The sequence below is a fragment of the Phacochoerus africanus genome, unplaced genomic scaffold (genome assembly GCF_016906955.1).
Source record: "Phacochoerus africanus isolate WHEZ1 unplaced genomic scaffold, ROS_Pafr_v1 Scaffold_14, whole genome shotgun sequence".
NCBI classification, from domain to species: Eukaryota; Metazoa; Chordata; class Mammalia; order Artiodactyla; family Suidae; genus Phacochoerus; species Phacochoerus africanus.
The window spans coordinates 330,661-346,744 of NW_025927332.1; the positions used below are offsets into that span (position 1 = coordinate 330,661).

At 39.3% G+C, this 16,084-nt stretch overlaps 1 protein-coding gene and 1 pseudogene across 1 annotated transcript; both read right to left on the bottom strand.

The window, feature by feature from the left end:
• Positions 1-7,505: 7,505 nt before the first annotated feature.
• On the bottom strand, positions 7,506-8,453 carry LOC125119121 (olfactory receptor 1440-like; annotated as a pseudogene).
• Positions 8,454-14,468: 6,015 nt separating this feature from the next.
• Positions 14,469-15,410, bottom strand: LOC125119115 (olfactory receptor 1440-like). The gene has a single exon (XM_047765975.1). It carries the CDS (start codon positions 15,408-15,410, stop codon positions 14,469-14,471), a length of 942 nt encoding a protein of 313 aa, XP_047621931.1.
• Between the last annotated feature and the right edge of the window lie 674 nt (positions 15,411-16,084).

Sequence of the window (16,084 nt, forward strand, 5' to 3'; positions counted from 1 at the left end):
AAAGAGCACAGAATTCCAGGAGCACATGGTGGTTAATTCAGACATGGTCTTTATTCCATGATCAGGCAGGCAGCCAGAATCTATCAACATTATTTTAAAATTCAATGAGTCACATTTAAATGCTACTTATAGGTAAGTAAGTAAAACTTGTAAGGTGAGGGGTGGCACTCAATCCAGCATGCCCGCTCTTCATCCACTCCCTGTAATAGGGTTAGACTCCAGGCTTTGCCGTCAGAGGGACCTGGTTTGGATTCCAGCTTTGCCATTTAGGAGCTGTGTGAACTTGGGGAACTTACTCAGTGTCTCCTGGGCTCAGATTTTTCATATGCAAAGAGGAGATAATAACATCTTCACAGGTTGATGAAGATGTACATAAAGCGCTCACATACTGGCTCAATGGGCTATTACCTGCCGTGATTCCACTTTGAAAGGTGTAAAGCTGGGGTATGAAGGGGCAAGGTCTCCACTGTCAGCAGGCTCACAGCCTCCTAGGCAGTTCAGCATGTATGTAGCTAGCAAACAAAGAGGGTGAAATCTGTACCAGAGCAGAGGGACAAAGGAAAAGGAGCCCAGAGGCAAGAGGGCTTAACTCCGACATTTTGGAACAGGGTAAGGTTTCGGAGAAGAGGTGGCATCTGAGCATGTCTTGAGGGTACGATTTCAATAGGAAGAAGAGGCTCAGGAAGAGCAGTCCAGGTGAGGAAAGGGCTCCACAGAGGCACCAGGGGAGGAGAGGCTGCGTGTGAGGACACAGCATGAGGGGAGCACAGAAGATACAAGGTGGTAAGGAGGAGTGGGTTCCACAACCACCCAGAGGCCTGAATAAATGGTCATCATTTATTTTCTAGGCCACAGATGGGCAAACTGCAGCCCATGGCCAAATCCAGCTCGCCATCTGCTTTTTTATAGTCAGTGAGCTAAGAGAGGCTTTTACATTTTTAAGTGGTTTTATTTTAAATGGTTATATGTCCTTATATAATATCTTTGATTTGGTTCACAAAGCCTAAAATGTTTACTACCCAACCCTTTTAAGAAAAAGCTTGCCGACCCCTGCCACTGGCCATAGGAGAGGGAGCCAGTAAAGGCTTCCAAGGAGGGAATGGGGCACTCAGTCTGGTCTGATTTAGGAACCTGGCTCTGGGGAAAAGTGAATGAGGGACAGAGAAGCAGGAGACAGGAGATGAGACCCACATGGAGGCTTCTCCAATAGACCTGGTGACAGATGACTGAGACTAGAATGAAGAAAGGTGACAGGAACAGAGAAGAGAGAGACACAAGCAAGCTTTTGGAGGGAAAAAATGGACCAGACCCTGACAACAGTGTGGGCAAGGCAGAGGGTGGGCAAAGAGCATGCATGTAGGGAGTGCTGGCAACAATGTTAACAGAAGCAGGTCATGTGGACAAGGGGTGATTTGTGGGGAAAGATGACTGGAAATCTTTGACTGTCTATCCCACATCTAAACCTCAGCATAGGGGATGCTGAAAATGCCTCCAGTGCTCAGACTGGAATCACAGAGAAAAGTTCTCTGGGCCCAGGGCTGTGCTTCTTACCTGGGGATAATTTTACCTGCTAAGGCCCTGGTGGGGGGTAGGGTGGTGTGGGCATCACTGGAATTTAGCAGGTGGAGGTCAAGGGACATGCTAACACCCCACACCCAACCACTGCCACCGCCAAGGATGAAAACCTGGCTGAAGGTGACAGAACTACAAGGCCTCAAGAGGGTGGCCTATCCAGGGCTTCTTTTCCCGGGTGGTGAGCTGCTATGGAAGGAAGGGTAGGCCACCCACAAGTAGCCTCAGATGAGGATAGAAATTTCAAGGGGCCCAAGAAAAAACTCTGATAATCATCTGCACACTTGGGGGGATGTCCTGGGGCAGCTACAGGCCTGAGAGTCTCCTAAATGCTCTCTTGATTTCCTGAGGTCTGGTGTGACTATACACACTTGAAACATGAGATGTGAAAGCAGTGAATAAATAGTGAATGTTACACATATTTAAGTTAATCAGAATGCACACTTATAAAAGCACTGCAGGATTTATGGCTAGCCAGCTTTGTAGAGCAGCAGTGAGCTGGCATGGATCTTAGTAGAAGTACCTCTGCAGCTGCAGTTAACTGTCTTTCTGCATTGCCTCTAATTTTATAAAATGTGCCTCTGTATTTCCTTTTTCTCCTCTCTCTTTCTTTTTTTTAAAGCACTGGACATCTATACCATAGCTCCAAATGGGAATAATTCTACTTGCCAAATTACAATTAGCAGCAAATGGAGATGAGTGCAAAGGAGTCTATCATATCCTTTCATAATAGGTTTCTTTGGCTGAAACTAAGCAGATGTTCATTTCAGTTAAGGACTCTAAGCCAGGAAGTTCCCTGCCTTGGCACTGCTGTTAATTTGGAACATCAGAACCCACCCAAGTTCAGCTATATAAACCCCTAGAGATTGGTACAGCATCAGGATTCGAGGAAATACCTACAGATGTTCTCCAAGTAGAGGCTCACAGGTGCAACTATATGCCAAGTGAGGATGCCGAATAAGGCCTAACAGCAAGAGACGGTAGGGAATCTTCTTTTCCCATGGGAGGTGTGGCTCAGAATCCCAGAGATACGCCAAAAGAGAGGGCTTCTGGAAGTAGTTGATGTTGTTTTCTTAGGATGCACTCTTTTGTTTGGAAAAGTGGGAGGCAGGAGGCTGGCATGAATGAACCCCAGGGAAGGAGCTGGTTAGACAATCCAGACAATGAAGTGAGGGCTGGAGGGTTTCAAAGTCACAAAAGGAGACACCAGTCACATGAAGCCAGTTGGATTTCTGAAGAACCTTCTTGGTTCAGAGGATTTTCCCAATATTCTGACTGGTATCAGTGATGAAAGGATCAAAGAATTGTGGATTGCAAGTATATAGATGAGAAAACTGAGGTTTGTAAAGGTTATGTACATGTTGAAATAGAAAAGAAATGAGGTTTTGTCAACAAAGTTCTATGAGTCAGAGGAACAATTCATTTGCTTGTAACTCAGTGAGGGAGATTAAAGATGTAACTTCTCCTTCCTTTGAGGGGAAAGCAATGAGGGTGGAGGTGGGGAGGTTGGAAAGGACAAAATCTGTTTTTCAGAGCTGTCTACACTCTACCATACTGAAAATCCCCTTTCCAAGGTTGCTGCTAACTTCCTTACTCTCAAATCTTTGCTTTGTTGTCTTATTAACTTTTTCCTTGAAACTTTGTTTTTTTTATGAGAACCCACAATCTGAGCCCTCCTACTCCTCTTTCTTCTTTTGTCTATTGTGGGGTTTTCTTTAAGGCCCATGTTTATGGTTTCATCCTTATTTTAAGTTGAAGACTTCCACAATTGGCACTGCTAGTCTAGTTTTCCAACTAAATTTCCAGCTGTCTATCCCCAAATATCTAATAAACCAGACAAAAAGCTTGATTGCCTGCCTATTCTTTGTAACACAGTATGTCCAAAATCAGACTAAAGTCCCTTTCCTGTATACCATATCATCTCCCCAGTTTCACTTTTTCAGTCAATTTCCCAGGTTCTTGGGCTCTTAATCTAGAAGTCATGTTCCTTTCTGTTGATGCTTGGCTGGGACTCAGACAGCAGTATTCTGGGGGTAGATATGGTGTCCTAGGAATTTGTCTTCATCCAGTGGAAGGTGAATTTCTTCTCCTTGGTGTATAGAGACTTTCCCCAGAGACCCTGGTGCCTAGTTTTCATATGTCATGTGCATTCTGGTCAGGAGAGAAAAACAGAAAGGCGCTTGCTGAGATTTGGGCTCTGCTGCTTTTTAGAGAAAGGGCAGCAGAGGGTGGCATAGAGACTGGGATTTTCTTTGGAAGCCAAGGTGGGAAAATATAAACCAAAGTGCAAATAAGTCCAAAGGAAGATAATTGTCTTGCGGGATCTGGCTCAGGAGTTCCACATACCAACAGAATTCTCCTACAACAGTCTGACAGGCCATGTGCACAAAGCCTCAGCTCAAATATTCACCCACAGTGAGCACTTGACCAAAAGGAAATGGTCTGTTCTCTATCATTCTTTTTCTTTCTTTAATGCTTTTTGCTTCTTAGGGCCACACCTGCAGTATATGGATGTTCCCAGTCTAGAGGTCAAATTGGAGCCACAGCTGCCAGCCTATACCATAGCTACAACAATGCAGGATCTGAACCACATCTGAGACCTACACTACAGCTCAAGGCAATGCCAGATCCTTAACCCACTGAGTGAGGCCAGGGATAGAACTCACAACCTCATGGTTTGTAGTTGGATTTGTTTCCGCTGCACCAAGATGAGAACTCCTGTTCTCCATTGTTTTTGATTGATTTGTATGATGTGCATGTGTGTGTGTGGGGGGGTGTGGGTGTTTTTTTAATTTGATAAATTTTAAAAATACAGAAAACTTTAAAATAGATCATAATTGGTAGTTCCCATTGTGGCCCAGTGGGTTATGAACTCAACTAGTATCCATGAAGATGCCAATTTGATCCCTGGCCTTGCTCAGTGGGTTAAGGATCCAGTGTTACTGTGAGCTGTGGTATAGGTCACAGACTTAGGTTGGATCTGGCATGGCTGTGGCTGTGGTGTAGGCCAGCAGCTGCAGCTCTGATTCAACCCTTAGGCTGGGAATTTCCATATGCCACGGTTGTGGCCCTAACAAGCCCCCCAAAATTTTTTTTTGAACATAATAGACCAAACTGGTAACTCTTAATATTGTGTAAAATTTATCTCAACCTAAAAACACTGCCAATAAGCCTGAAGAAGACCACTTTGACTACCAATTCTTTCCAGTCTCTTTTCCCTTCAGAGGCAATGATTGTCAAAGATTTGGATGTGAAACTTTTTACCTATGAGTTTATATGTAATTATGAGTAATATGTGACATTTCATGCTTTCAAATTTTACATGACTGGGGTATCATACTGCACATATCATTTTGCAATTTGCTTTTATCACCTGACATAATTTTTGAGATCTTTCTATGATGCAGATAAATATGAACTTAGACCCCTACCTCACATTGCATACAAAAAATAATGCAAAGTGGATCATACCAAATATAAGAACAAAACTATAAACTTAGAAGGTTAGACAATGACTTTTTAGATATGACATGAAAAGTATATACCACAAAAGAAAAACATATAAATTGAACTTCATCAAAATTAAAAACTTTTTTCAAAGGACACCTTTAAGAAAGTGGAAAAAACTTAGTGGATTGGAAAATTTTTTGCAAATCATGTATCTGATAAGGGCCTTATATCTAGAATATATAAAGGGCTATGACACTCAGCAATGGAAGGATAGGCAACCTAATTTAAAAATAGGAAAAGGATCTGAATAGACACTTCTCCAAAGAAGATAAACAAATGTCCAACAAGCACATGAAAAGATGCTTGATATTATTAGCCATTAGGGAAATGCAGATCCAAACTGCAATGCTGTACAACTTCATACCCAACACGATGGCTACAATAAAAAAGGCAGATAATGTAACAAGAATTGACAAGGATGGGGAGAAACTGGAACCCTCATAAGTTGATGCTATATAATGTAAAAAGGGCAGCTGCTTTAAAAAACAGTCTGACACTTATCAAAAGGTTAAACACTGAATAACATATAACACAACAATTCCACTCCTATGTGTATATACCTGAGATAAATGAAAACATACATATACACAAAAACTTGTACACAAGTGTTCACTGCAGCATTATATATAATAGCCAAAAAGTGAAAATATATCCAAATGTCCATCAACTGATGAATGATTTAAATATATTTATATATATGGAGCTCCCATCATGGCTCAGCAGTTAACAAGTCTGACTAGCAACCATGAGGATGCAAGTTTGATCCCTGGCCTCGCTCAATGGGTTAAGGATCCATCATTGCTGTGGCAGTGGTGTAGGCTGACAGCTACAGCTCTGATGGGACCCCAAGCCTGGGAAGCTATGCTGTGAGTGCGGCCCTAAAAAGCAAAACAAACAAACAAGCAACAACAACAAAAACTCACAACGTATGTATACACACACACACACATATATTTCATCAGTTATAATAATGGAATATGATTAAGCAATAAAAAGGAATGAAGTACTGATACATGTTAAAACATGGATGAACCCTGAAAATATTATACTAAGTGAAAGAAGAAGCCAGATACAAAAGACTACCTACTGTTTGACTCCATTTATGTGAAATATTCAGAACAAGTAAATCCATACAGACAGAAAGTCAATTAGTGGTGTCTGAGGCTGCAGGGTTTTAGGGGAATGAGGACTGAGTGCTAATGGGTATGGGGTTCTTTTTGGGTTGATGAAATGCTCTATAACTCATCATGGTGATGGTTGCACAGCTCTGTAACTGTATTAAAAATCATCAACCTGAACTTTAAAAGGGTGAATTATATGGTATATGAATTATGTCTCCATAGAACTACTTTAAAAAAGATACCACTAAGAAAAATAAAATAAGCCACACACTGGGCAAAAATATTTGCAACTTCATTCTGATAAAGGTAGGTTTCCATGGCAGGGAAGTTATGTCAAAATTGAAGTTCTGCTTCTCTCCATATCCCCACATCAATAAACTGGAATGTGCCTAGGCATCCAGAGGGTTTGGAGTCTGGGACAAAGTGGACCTTGTTTCATTTGGGATATTGTGTGTGAGAAAGATTATTTACTAACTTTGTGTTTAGTACCATTCTCTGAAGCCTGCAGTCTGAAATTTTGAAAGGGTATGTAAGGGTATGTAAACACTGATAAATTGAAGGTTATATGTACATAAAATTAATATATTAACTGATGGAATATTAGTCATAAAAAGAATGATATAATGTCATTTGCAGCAACATGCTTGGACTTAGAAACTATCATACTGAGGGAAGTTAGTCAGACAGTGAAAGACAAGTGTCATATATCACCTATACATGGAATATTTTTAAAAAAGGATACAAATGAATTTTTTTGCACAGCAAAAACAGACTCACAGACTTTGAAAAACTTATGGTTACCAAAGGGGACAGGTTGGGGGTGGGGAGGAGGGATGGAATAGGGGTTTGGGATTGGCATATGTGCACTGATGATTGGCCAATGGGGACCTGCTGTGTAGCACAGAGAACTCTCCCCTGTATTCTGTGATAATCTATGTGGGAAAAGAATCTGATCAAGAACGGATATGTGTATATGTATGACTGGGTCACTGTGTTGTACAGAAGAAATTATCACAACCTCATAAATTAGCTATACTTCAATAAAACCTTTAAAAATAAAAAAATAAAAGATCTATTAACTGCTTTGTGAAGTCATTGCTGGTGTAAGAGAGAAGAGTCTACTGTCAAGACTCAAAGAAGCCACAGGCTTTGCATGGCACTCAGCCGGTTCTGGATTTGGATGTTTTGACTCAGTTGTAATCCTGCCAGAGCATTAGTGATGTTGAATGAAGTTACATGCATTTCCCTTCCAGAGTCTGGAAACTTCCAGTCAACAGGGTCACTAACCTATCGGACCATTAATTAACTGTGATGATGGGAAAACATTCTCTTCTTAAACCTCTTAAGAGCATCTTTAATTTCCTTTTTCCTTAGAATAAATCAAAGGATTCACCATGGGGGTCACCACTGTGTAGAAGACAGATGCCATCTTATCATAGCTCAGAGCATTATTAGCACTGGGGTACATACAGACAAAGAGTCCTGATCCGAAGAAGAGTCACTGCTGTCAGGTGAGAAGTGCAGGTGTTGAAGGCATTGGACATGCCTTCCACTGAGCTGATCTTCAAGATGGCAGCAATAATATAACTATATGGTATCATGATGATTAAGACAGATGTCACACCAAAAAATCACTACTATCACAAATTTCTTGACTTGTAGGAAAAATGTTTCAGAGCAGGAGAGGACTAATAATTGAGACAGGTCACAAAAGAAGTGGTTGATAATATTTGGGTCACAGAAATTGAGCTGAAGTAAAGCACACAGTTGTATCAATGAGCCAAGGATACCAGTTATATAGACTCCAACCATCATCTGCACACACAGGGCCTGTGGGGGACACAATGGCTGTGTAGAGGAGAGGGTTGCAAATAGCAGCATAGCGATCACAAGCCATGGCGGCTAGGAGGCAGCACTCGGTCAGACCCAGGCTAGAGAAAAAGCATTGTATGGTGCACCCTGTAAAGGAGATGAATTCAGGCTTCTGGAAGAAGTTTGAGAGCATTTGGGGGGTTGTGGAGGTAACGTAGGAGAAATAGAAGAAGGATAAGATGCTGAAGGAGAGAAGTACATGGGCATATGTAGGCAGGAGTCCATCCTAATCAGAAGGATGAGGCCCACATTCCAGACCACTGTCAAGAGGTAAATCCCCAAGAATACAGCAAAGAGAACAATTCTGAACTTGGGAGAATCTGAGAATCCCAAAAGAATGAATTTGTTGACTATCGTATTGTTTCCTCCGCCAGCCATTGTCTTGAGAAATTGCTTCAAACTGCAGAAAGATGCTTGGGTTAATGATTGACTGTTTTAGTATTATGAAACATATTTGTTTTGGATATAGTTTTGTGGTTTTGGAACAAAATTATCCATAGTCAAAATAATATTTTTTGGAGTTCCCATCATGGCACAGCGGAAATGAATATGACTAGGAACCATGAGGTTTTGGGTTCAATCCCTAGCCTTGCCCAGTGGGTTAAGGGTCTGGCATTGCCATGAGCTGTGATGTAGGCCACAGATATGGTTCAGATCTGGCATTGCTGTGGCTGTGGTGTAGGCCAGAAGCTGTAGCTCCAATTAGACCCCTAGCCTAGGAACCTCCATATGCCTCAGGTGCAGCCCTAAAAAGCAAAAAAAAAAAATATATATATATATATATAAAATATTTTTTAACCTAGCTACAAAACAGAAACAGACTCATAGACATTGAAAATAGACTTGAGGCTGCCAAAGGTGAGGGGAGAGGGAATTAGATGGAATGGGAGTTTGAGGTTAGTAGATGCAAACTATTACATTTAGAATGGATAAGCAATGAAGTCCTGCTGTACAGCACAGGGAACTATATCCAATCACTTGGGTTAGATCATGATTGAAGATAATATAAGAAAGGGAATGTGTATATATATATATATATACACACATATATACATACATATATATACATACATATATATGTATGTGTATATATACACACATATATATACATACACACATATATATACATACATACATATATACATACATATATATATATGTATGTGTATATATATATATACACACACATGTATATGTATGTATGTATGACTGGGTGACTTTGCTGTACAGCAGAAATTGCCCCAACATTGTAAATCAACTACACTTTAATTAAAAATTAAACTATAAAAAAGAACATTTTAAAACAGTATAACTCACTATAAAATTTATTTTTAAAAAACATTGGTTCCAATAAGTTACTGTTTATCTTGTGTCAAATAGCAAGCATTTTCTAGGCAGCAGTATAGTTAGTGGTAGCTGCTAGGTTAGCTTTTCACACTTCAATAGCTTTGGCTAGTAAGAAGACATTGAGCCTGAGTGGATTTAGAGAGAAGGAAGCAAGAGCTTTTGTTTTCATCAGTTCCTGCCCTCTCTCAAGTGCCATGGAGGCAATGAAGAAGCAGACACAGGAAAATCAAGCACACAATATGGGTTTGTGTGCCACTTGAGGAACATTATTATTTTTTTTTTCTCTTTGCATTCTGTGGCACATGGAATTCCCAGGCTAGGGGTCGAATGGGAGCTGTAGCCACCAGTGCATTCCAATCACAGCCACATAGGATCTGAGCCATGTCAGCAACCTACACCACAGCTCACAGCAATGTTGAGTCCCTAACCAACTGAGCTAGGCCGGGGATGGAACCTGCATCCTCATGGATATTAATTCTTCATTTCTGCTATTCCACAACAGGAACTCCCAAGGAACACTAATGTTAAAATATATACAGTCATATAAAGGGCTGCTGGCAGCCTGCCCATTTCCCCCTCCAGACATTATCTTTATCATCCTGAAAAATAAGCAAATATTCTCCATGGTGAAGATGTTTCTATTGCTACTATTCTGGTGGGATTGACAGATTTCTAAAACATTGCACAGTCATTTGGTTACCAGAGGTGAAATAGATCGTCAGAACAATGAACATGTTGATCTTGGTAAAATTCACATAATAATCAAACTGTCAATTTCAATTTGTCCCCAAAGAAAGAAAATAATTAATTTTATGGTGAGTGTTAGGGATTTAACCAGGCCTGAAAAAATGGAACATTAGATTAAGGATCTTTCAGAATAATTAAATTCTATTCAATACTTTATTTTAAATTACTTACATTATTTTGACAGGTGAAATGTGGCAGAGATAGCTCTTGTAATTTGCATTTATCTGATTACTTTGACTTTGAGCTATTTTTCATTATTTTCTTAGAGTTATCTTGTCTTTTGTAATTCAGCCTTAAGTGGAGTTTGTAATAATTTGATTAATTTTCAAGACAGTGAATAAAAATTCCATCAAATTGTTAACCCTTTCTAGAACATCATTTGTTCCTTTACTTTCTTTTTTTTTTGCTATTTTGGGCCACCCCCATGGCATATGGACATTCCCAGGCTAGGGGTCCACTTGGAGCTGTAGCTACTGGTCTACACCACAGCCATAGCAACGTCAGATCTGAGCCACATCTGCGATCTACACCACAGCTCACAGCAATGCCAGATCCTTAACTCACTGAGAGAGACCAGGGGAAGAACCTGTGTCCTCATGGATGCTAGTTGGATTTGTTTCCACTGAGCCATGACAAGAACTCTCAAACTTATTTTTATATTCTGAAATATTTAATCTCAAAATTGTAAATTTAATAGTCTTTTTCTCAACAATTTGTAGGGGCTTCCTTTATTAAAAATTAATTTTAATCTATCTAGATTTTTTAAAATAGAGTTTTTGTTCTACTTTTCAACTTGTGTACCATTTCCACATAGTTTAAATTATTGTATAAGTTGACTACCTAGGGACACAAGCCATTACTTATGAGGGTTTTTTTTTCCCCAAAATATTCATGTTATTGTCAACCTTTATTTTCCTAGTGGAACATTAGTATCATTTTACAAAATTCTTTTCACCATTTCCTCTACCACCACCATTGAATGCTGTTGGGATTTGGATTGGAATTAACAAACACATTACTTGATTGAAACAGGGAAGTTTTCAATATTCTTCAGATCAAAGGAATTATCTTTTCTTAGAAGTCAACCATCCTGTTGTCTACATCTGTTTAGTTATTGCCTTTTGAACTTCCTATTATATTACATTGGATCTACTGAAGCAATTCCTCATGACTCACCACCTGGCTGATCATAGTCATCTCTTCAGACTTTTTCTCTGAATTCTTAGGAAAGATCCCAAGGTAGTTTTCTAATTTGATGTTTGGTTTTCTGAGAAATCCAATTTGATGCTCATTGCCTCAACCATTTTTAAAATTCTGTGACCTATGTACCATGCTGTGGTCAAGCCCTTGGATAAAAATGACTCTAATGACTTTCTGAATGTCAGGTGAATATTAATCTTTCTGAAGCTGCTCTTGCAATAAGTATAGCAACCTCTGATCCATTCCTGCCAATGTGTCTCAATTTAGGAAAGAGGAACCTTTTTCAAACCCCAGTTTTCTCTTTACTTTTTGACATCTACTTTTATCATCAAAAATAAAGTATTAGAACACTTATGTAAAGTGGGATATGGGAGTATAAAGCATCATTTTCCAAACTTGAATATAAAATAATTGAAATGCATAGTGACAAACAGAACAATCCATCAGCAATCAATGCTGAATTAGGAGCATTTAGCCTATGCCCAGGGTCCTAGAACCTACCAAACCCCATCCCCTTTTGCTAACACAGCAAGGAAAAGGTAACATCTTAAAACATAGGGTTTACTACTCCATAGCTCAGAGCATGTCTGTTCTCAGTCATGGTGCTAAATTCCTGATGCAGCCTAGAAACCCAGAAGATATTGCATGAGAGAATTAATAGCTGCAGATTATGTTTCCCATAAAGCAACTCTACACAAGTTACCTCTGTTTCTTTAAAAAGAGCACTAAGATAAAAATGTTAATCTCGTATAGTTATAAAAAGAGAAGCAAGCACACAGTACTTTCCCAGAGTCTAATTACTGGGACTCTTTCATGATAAATTAATCTCTGAAGCTTTGTCATTCATGAGAAATTCCTCCACAGAGATATTTATTCTATACATTCCTATCTTATATGTAATTTGAAGGTCAGAATAAAAGGGATCTTGGTAGTCAATGTAAATAGGCTCCTCTCAATTCAAGGCCAAATCACTCTTTCTGAGGATTATTTTTTCATAATTGAAGAGATTTTTAATATTCAGTAATTAGGGTTAACTATGACATTGTCTGGCTATGACATTGTCTGGCTATGACATTGACTCAAAGAAGTATTTCTCTTCAGGAGTTCCCGTCGTGGTGCAGTGGTTAACGAATCCGACTAGGAACCATGAGGTTGCGGGTTCAGTCCCTGCCTTGCTCAGTGGGTTAACGATCCAGCGTTGCCGTGAGCTGTGGTGTAGGTTGCAGACGCAGCTCAGATTTCGTGTTGCTGTGGCTCTGGTGTAGGCCAGTGGCTACAGCTCCGATTCGACCCCTAGCCTGGGAACCTCCATATGCATGGGAGCGGCCCAAAGAAATAGCAAAAAGGCAAAAAAAAAAAAAGGCAAAAAGGCAAAAAGGCAAAAAAAAAAGAAGTATTCCTCTTCAGAGGTTTTAACTCTCTATGACCATAAAAATATTAAAGATTCAACCAAGAAAACTGTGTGACATTTATGGAGTTATTTTTCTTTCTCAACTCTAGTCCATTCATTTAATGTCTTTTATCATTAGGCTAAAGCTGAGGGCAGTCTGAATGGGATCACAACAGATGTTAATGCTGAAAAAGACATTAGATGAAATCTAGATTTACAGGCCTATATCCAACTTCCCTTGACAAAAATCTTATCCAATAACTGTAACTCAGCTTTTGTCCAAAAGAACATTCTTTTTCACCTCCAAGTGCCGTGAAATCAGATTCTCCCCCCAGGAATATGGAGTCCTAGAGGTAGTATCTTCGAAGCTATAGTGTCTATAGTTGTACACAGGTTTGCTTTAAGTTCTTAAATAATTCTTGTGAGGATTTTGAATTTTCTCTTCTGAACATAAAAGGGGAAATGTACATGATACCTCTTACCAGGAATACTCTCTTGAATACATCTTTTATTTCTGGCCTAAGATTATAGAAATCAGAATTCTATCAGAAGATAAACAATGGGAGTGTGTTTTTGTCCCAGCCTCAATTCTCCAGTATTTCTCTATTCCTTGCAACAATTCCAACCAAGGTTAAAAGGGAAATGGGAAAATCTAGACTTTCTTATGCACCAGAAGTTCATCTTCTTATAGCTGATTTTACCACCTACTTCCCCCTTGTTAGTTATTGAGAAAAAACTTCCTAAAGGAGTCTTGATCTACTTTAAAAGATAAAAAGGAACATGAAGACATTGTTGGAGGTGCCTAAATCAGGTTCTGGATAACCTCACCAACAAAGTACCATTTTCTGATTCCCTTTTCTGGTTACACAGTGAAGAAGGAAGAACAAAGATGACTCTATAGCAATGAAGGACAAGGAATTGTCTAAGGGTCCCTAATAAGGCATTGATCAACCAAACCTTAAATATGACACCCAAGTTAAGCATTCTTATTACAACACATTTATTCATATGTGACATTAAAAAATCTTTTGATCTCATGGGTTTCTTTCTTTTTTTTGTTTTGAACAAATATGTAAATGAAGAAATTAATTCATAATTTCCATAGATGAAAGAATATGTTAAATGTGAGAACTAACCTAATTATTTAGGAAATTCTTCATAAAAATGTCTTTCAAGGGAGTTCCATTCTTAGCACAGCAGGTTAAGGATCCAATACTTCCACCACAGTGGCTTGGGTCAATGTGGCACAGGTTAAATCTCTGGCCTGGGAACTTTCACATGCTGTGGGTGTAGCCAAAAAAAAAAAAAGATCTCTTGGTACTAATAATAATTCTTGTCCTACCTAAAGTGAGATGCTATGAGGAGGCTTGCTTTTCTCCTGACAGCCTTGACTACTACTGGCATTGTTGGTCCCTGAGGTAGTACAAGCTCAGTAGGGATGGAATATTGAATTTGAATGGTCACACCATGCTGACCAGCTACAAAAATACTTGTGGATTGCTTGTCCCATTGATGTATTAGATCATCACTGATGAAGGATGGATATATTAAACTTCTAGATGCTTATACATTTTTCTTGTCCTTGTGCCAGTCCTGGTCTATAACAGAAGGCTATAGCAACTATAATTCAGCCTGAAAGTAGGAGAGTTCATGATCTATGTTTTAGTTGACATTTCTCTTACACTGTTCATCTGAAATAAGTTCCATAATTAGTAACACCAGGAAAAGATTGTCTTCTTCCATCTGCTTAGGGAATCTTGGATTTCTTTGTTCCTTAGACTGTAGATCACTGGATCTAGCATGGAAATTATAACAGTGTATAAGACAGATACCAACTTGTTTTGGCTCAGGGAATCACCAGAATTAGGATACATATAAATGAAGATACCTGAGCCAAAGAAGAGGGTTACTGCTGTCAGGTGAGAAGCACGGGTATTGAAGGCCTTGGACCTGCCTTCAGATGAAGTGATCTTCAGAATGGTGGCAATGATATAACCATAGGATATTATAATAACCAGGACAGATGTGAGCCCAAAGATCACTGTGAGCGCAGATGTCATGACTTGAAAGAAAAAGGTGTCAGAGCAAGATAAGATTAGCAGTTGGGGCAGGTCACAGAAGAAATGATTGGTGACATTTTGTCCACAAAAATGGAGCTGAAATAAGGCACATAGTTGAATGAATGAGCCAAAGAATCCAGTTACACAAGATCCTGCCACCATCTGCACACAGAGGGTGGGGGACATGATGGCTGTGTAGAGGAGAGGATTGCAAATGGCAGCATAGCGATCATAAGCCATGGCGGCCAGGAGACAGCACTCAGTGAGATCCAGTCTAGAGAAGAAGTATTGCATGGTGCATCCCATAAAGAAGATGAATTTATACTTCTTGAAGAAATCAGAGAGCATTCTTGGGGCTATGGTGGAAACATAGCAGATGTCCAGCAAGGATAGGTTACTGAGAAAAAAGTACATAGGTGTGTGCAAATGAGAGTCCATCCTGATAAGCATGATAAGGCCCATGTTCCAGGACACTGTCATGAGGGAGATCCCTAGGAATACTGAAAAGATGACAGCAGTGAGCTTTGGAAATTCAGAGAATCCTAAGAGAATGAACTTTGTAATTGTTGTACTGTTCTTTCCCCCAGCCATTGTTCGCTGATCCTAGGATCTACAGGGAAAGAAGAGAATAAATCTCTAAGTCAAGTTACCCCAATTTCTATTGGAATAAACTGCCTAAAACCACACTGAACACAGAATAAAGAGAAATATTGAATTGTTTTATAAGAAATAACCTTGGTTAACATTGCCCCTAAATAATGCTTCTGTGTGTTGCTTTTCCCACATGTAAAGGAGGGTATTACATTTTTCATTATTAACCCATCAACCTCTCATAAAGGTGAAAGAAAGTATATTAACATTTGGAAAGCCCTTCTTAAAATATACTTGGGAAATTTTAGGATATTATTAACAGGAAACAACTCTTATATATATTTTAGTGACTAAAAGCATGGCCTTAGATATCACAAAGCTGTGAGGGGATGTGGCTTTTCTGTCTGTGAACTTTATGACTCTAAAGAGATTGTTAGTTTTTTCCTAAGTTATTTCATCTGAAAACTAGTAGAATAATTATAGTAGAACATTTCTAAAAAGGTTTATTTGAGGTTAAATTAGGCCTGTTTCATATAGACCTTTGGCAGTTGTTGTAGAGCTGGATTGGAGGGGCTCAATTCTCTTAGCTTTTGCTAGCCTAGATCCTGATCCTCTATGCCCTCCATTCCTCATGCTACCTACTTGCTAATATATGAAATTCAATGTTAAATATT

What these genes read in the sequence shown, in the direction of transcription:
- LOC125119115 (XM_047765975.1), bottom strand. Translation starts at nt 15,410, where the DNA reads ATGGCTGGGGGAAAGAACAGTACAACAATTACAAAGTTCATTCTCTTA.